The following is a 3560-nucleotide window of genomic DNA, read 5'->3' as shown; positions in this document are numbered from 1 at the left end:
AGGGTGGTGTGAAGGGCAGAGGAGACAGGGCCTGTGGCTGGGAGGGGGAGCAGCCTCTCCTCTGGGGCCCCCTGAGCAAGTCCCTGCCCCTGTGTGGGCCTTGGTCTCCTCATCTGGGAGCCAGAGGGAGATGAGCCGTGGTGCAGGCCTCACAGTGGGTGACGAGGCTCAAGGGTGGGGAGGAATGTGGGGAGCTTGGACCTGGCTCCAAAGGCAGGCTTGAGCGGAGAGCAGTGATGACGGTCAGATGACGCTTGGGCCTCAGGAGACTGTGGGAGGCAGACAGAGTTCGTCAAACCTTCCAGACGAGGTAACAGGTTCAGGGAGGCCTGGGCGGGCCCAAGGTCACACAGGAGTGAGTGTTGGAGCTGGGATGGCTCTGGAAGCAGAGCACCCTGGAGGTGGGAGCCGCAGGGGCACCAGGTGACTGGGGCCACATGTCCAGGGTCCCCGATCTGGGAGGGGTCTGGGAGGACACTTGGAGGGGAGCATCGGCTCACTGGCCCTGTCAACACCCTGGCAGGAGGCGACCTCTATGTTGACCAGCCTGGAGACGGGCCCCATAGGTGCCCAGAAGGTAAGGGTGCCTGTGGAGGAGGGGCCCAGGAGTCGCAGGAGAGGGGACTCCCCTTCCTAGCCGGAGGTCTCTACCAGCAGAGAGGGAGCCTTTCTCCTCCAGCCCTGCTCCTGGTGCCACAGACCTGAAATGCCTGCATTGGAAGTGACCAGGAGGAGGCCTGGAACGGATGGGCGCACAACGGATTTGGGACAGGGAGGGGCGGGGACCACGTACCCTGGGTTTTGCCAGAGCCGGCTGCTGGGAGGTGCCTGCAGGAGTTTGGGGTTCCTGGAGGAGAGAAGAGGAGGAAACTGGGGGGAGGCCGCCTAGGTGGGTAGCTTGGGCTGGGCAGGAGGCTGGGGTGAGGAGTGGAGGAGAGGTCTTTGACGGCTCCTGAGAGCGGGATCTCATCACCATCTCCACCCTGCTGGCACAGGGGCTCATCCCCTTCCTTGGCACATTCCTCAATTACCTGCTGCTGCTGGACACCAACATGGAGGATTACCTGGAGGTGAGTGAGCCTGGAGGTGGGGCTGGGGATCAGGATTCGGAGATATGGGAGGAGAGACTTGCACTGAGGCCTGAGCTCACAACCCTTGGCAGAGTCCTCTCGTGAGGGCCTCACAGCCACCCCGGGAGCTGGGTGTCATGCCCATCTTAGTGATGAGTGAATATAGGATCCAGGTGAGCCGCCAGTCCAGGCTGCCTGACTGCGGAGCTGCTGGAGGGTGTGTCTGAGCTGGACTCAGCCTCTCCCTCAGGCCCCGCCCCTGCAGGGAGTGAAGCCAGGCCCCTCCAAGGCAGGAAGCACACGAGTGGCTGAGCATCCCTTCCTGCCTGAGGCCTCAGTCTGTCTGTCTGTCAGAGAGGGCTGTCTTAGAATGTCCCTGAGCCATAGCCCCGTGGCCTCCTTGCTCTGGAGCTCAGAGTCTTGCCCGGGACCCATTCCTGTTTCTGGTAGCGCCTGCTCCCTGGTCGACCCTGCTGGTAGTGCAACCTGAGAAAGGGTGGAGACGGGGGCTAGCTATGGGCTAAGGGGGCTGTTGCTCATGGACTTTGGCTCTCTGCCTTCCAGGGAAATGAGATCAATTATGAGAAAAGGAGTGAGGTGAGCAGCTGTGGCCTCCCCGTGCGGTGGGTGGGGCTGTGGCAATCAGAGACTCCTCCGGGGAAGACCTTCTCTGGCCCGATGCCTTGGGCCTTGCTTTTCTTGGGAGAGTTCGGCACCCAGAGCTGGGAAAGCCGTCCCACTGGTGCGTGGGGGAAGGGGCTGGCACCAAGGACACCTTCCCGCAGGAGGAGCTATTTCAAGCCAACTGTGAGAACGAGCAAGTCCTGCACGGAATTGGAGGGAAGGAGGGTTCCCATGTGGGCCAAGACCCCAGACCAGCTCCTTGACCCTCTTCTCAGAACCTGTCTGAGTCCCCAGCACGGTCCCCCACCCAGGCCCCGTCTGCATCATGCCCTTTCTCCCAGGAATTCAAAGTCACCCAGCAGATCTTCCTGCTCCAGGAGGCAGTCCATCTTTACCACATTGAGGCTGAGGAGCGATTTGGGGCCTGGTTCGAGGCCATGGAGCCCCTCAGCGAGGATGAGAGGTGAGGCGGGGCAGGAGTTGGTGAGGGCAAGGCGGACTCTCTCTGATGGCCAGCTCCAGGGAGCCCGTGCCCGTGGCTTCCGGGTCAGTCCCGGGGCTTGTCGCATGGTCACCCGTGGGGCCCTGGGACTCCAGCTGCTGGCCGTCTCTGGGAGGGTCACCTGAGGTGTGGCTCCCGGTAGCTGAAAAGTCCACTCTGTCCTTTAGCTACAGCCTGTCCTGCCACCTGGAGCCCCCACAGGAGAGGGCCGGCAAGATGCGCCGGTTTTTCCTGCCCAGGAAGAACCGCGCATCTCTCAGCTCAGGGCTCGGTGAGTGTCCAGACAGGCAGGGACTGAAGCCAGGGGCTCCGGAAAGCTTCGGGCTAAGCACGGGCCTAGGGAGATGGACAGCCGGCACGGGGATCCCAGCTCCACTGCTGCCCAGGCCTGTGAGGGACAATTCCCTTGACCTTTGTGGGACTCAGCTTCCTCTTCTGTGAAATGGGTGAAGCGAAATGCCAGCTCCCATGTCAGGGACAATGGGGTAGTGTTGACTGAACACTCAGGACAAGGTTTGGAGCAGAATGCAGTGGGGCTGAGGTGTTGGGCTGGGATACTGGTGTGACCCCCCAGTCATCAGTGTCTTCTCTTCAGTCACCAGACCCCCGACGCAGAACCCAGCAACAGTGGCAGATCCCGGTCCTTCCAACAGCTCGAGTGCAGCCTGCTCTTCAGCGGTGGGGACACAGCTGGGAAACACGCGGGGCCCCAGGCCGGCTCCTCCCATGCTGATGGGGAGAAGAACATTCTAAGCCTTTTCCTGGGACCCCTGGAGCCCAAGAGGGAGGGGACGACCCCACCCCACAGGCCTGGCATCTCCACCCCAGCGCCTGTTTACCACTTGGGAAGGGGCCGTATTTCTTTCGTGTTAATAGTTAGTGCTAGTTTTGAATTTGATGTTAAAATCCTGTTTCTGTTCCAGCCTGCGAGTCACGGTCTGGTTCTTTCCCCTCCTGTGCTCGTGTCAAGGAGACACAGACTCTCGCGTTCCTCCTGGAATGAAGAAATCTTGCAGGGTCTCGGCTTATTGTATGTGAGAGAAGGGAGAAGGGCCAGGCCCCTCCCTGGATACTGAAGGACACCTCCGCGCCCCCCCTTACTCAGAGGACGGGTTCATTTCAGTGTGGTTCACGTGGGCCAGGAGCAGAGACAGCACCCAGAACTCCTGGCATTTAGAGGGTGGAGGTACTTTCACAGGCAGAGCAACAACCACTGGAATGCGGGTGTCTTTCAAATGGCACGGGCCAGCACCACGACCTGCCCCAGGACAGTGGCTGCTTTTCCACCCCTTTGGAGGAGAGGCCACGTTTTCGGCTTCTCTTGTGGAGGTTCCTCTTCACCAGATGTTAGGAACTTGTCGTTT

General features: G+C 60.8%; 1 protein-coding gene across 1 annotated transcript; it reads left to right on the top strand.

The window, feature by feature from the left end:
- Positions 1-387: 387 nt before the first annotated feature.
- On the top strand, positions 388-3117 carry LOC106841638 (ral guanine nucleotide dissociation stimulator-like). The gene is made up of 6 exons (XM_014857740.3): positions 388-577; positions 996-1070; positions 1635-1667; positions 2036-2157; positions 2364-2467; positions 2792-3117. Exons 1-6 carry the CDS (start codon positions 536-538, stop codon positions 2947-2949), a joined length of 534 nt encoding a protein of 177 aa, XP_014713226.3. The 5' UTR covers positions 388-535; the 3' UTR covers positions 2950-3117.
- Positions 3118-3560: the final 443 nt, after the last annotated feature.

Source organism: Equus asinus, chromosome 12 (genome assembly GCF_041296235.1).
Source record: "Equus asinus isolate D_3611 breed Donkey chromosome 12, EquAss-T2T_v2, whole genome shotgun sequence".
Classification (NCBI taxonomy): domain Eukaryota; kingdom Metazoa; phylum Chordata; class Mammalia; order Perissodactyla; family Equidae; genus Equus; species Equus asinus.
This window is presented reverse-complemented; position numbering and strand designations above follow the sequence as displayed.

Coding starts and splice junctions, on each gene's coding strand:
- LOC106841638 (XM_014857740.3), top strand. CDS start 536: ATGTTGACCAGCCTGGAGACGGGCCCCATAGGTGCCCAGAAG. Junction 1,071..1,634: donor ACATGGAGGATTACCTGGAG/GTGAGTGAGCCT, acceptor TCTGCCTTCCAG/GGAAATGAGATCAATTATGA. Junction 2,468..2,791: donor ATCTCTCAGCTCAGGGCTCG/GTGAGTGTCCAG, acceptor TCTTCTCTTCAG/TCACCAGACCCCCGACGCAG.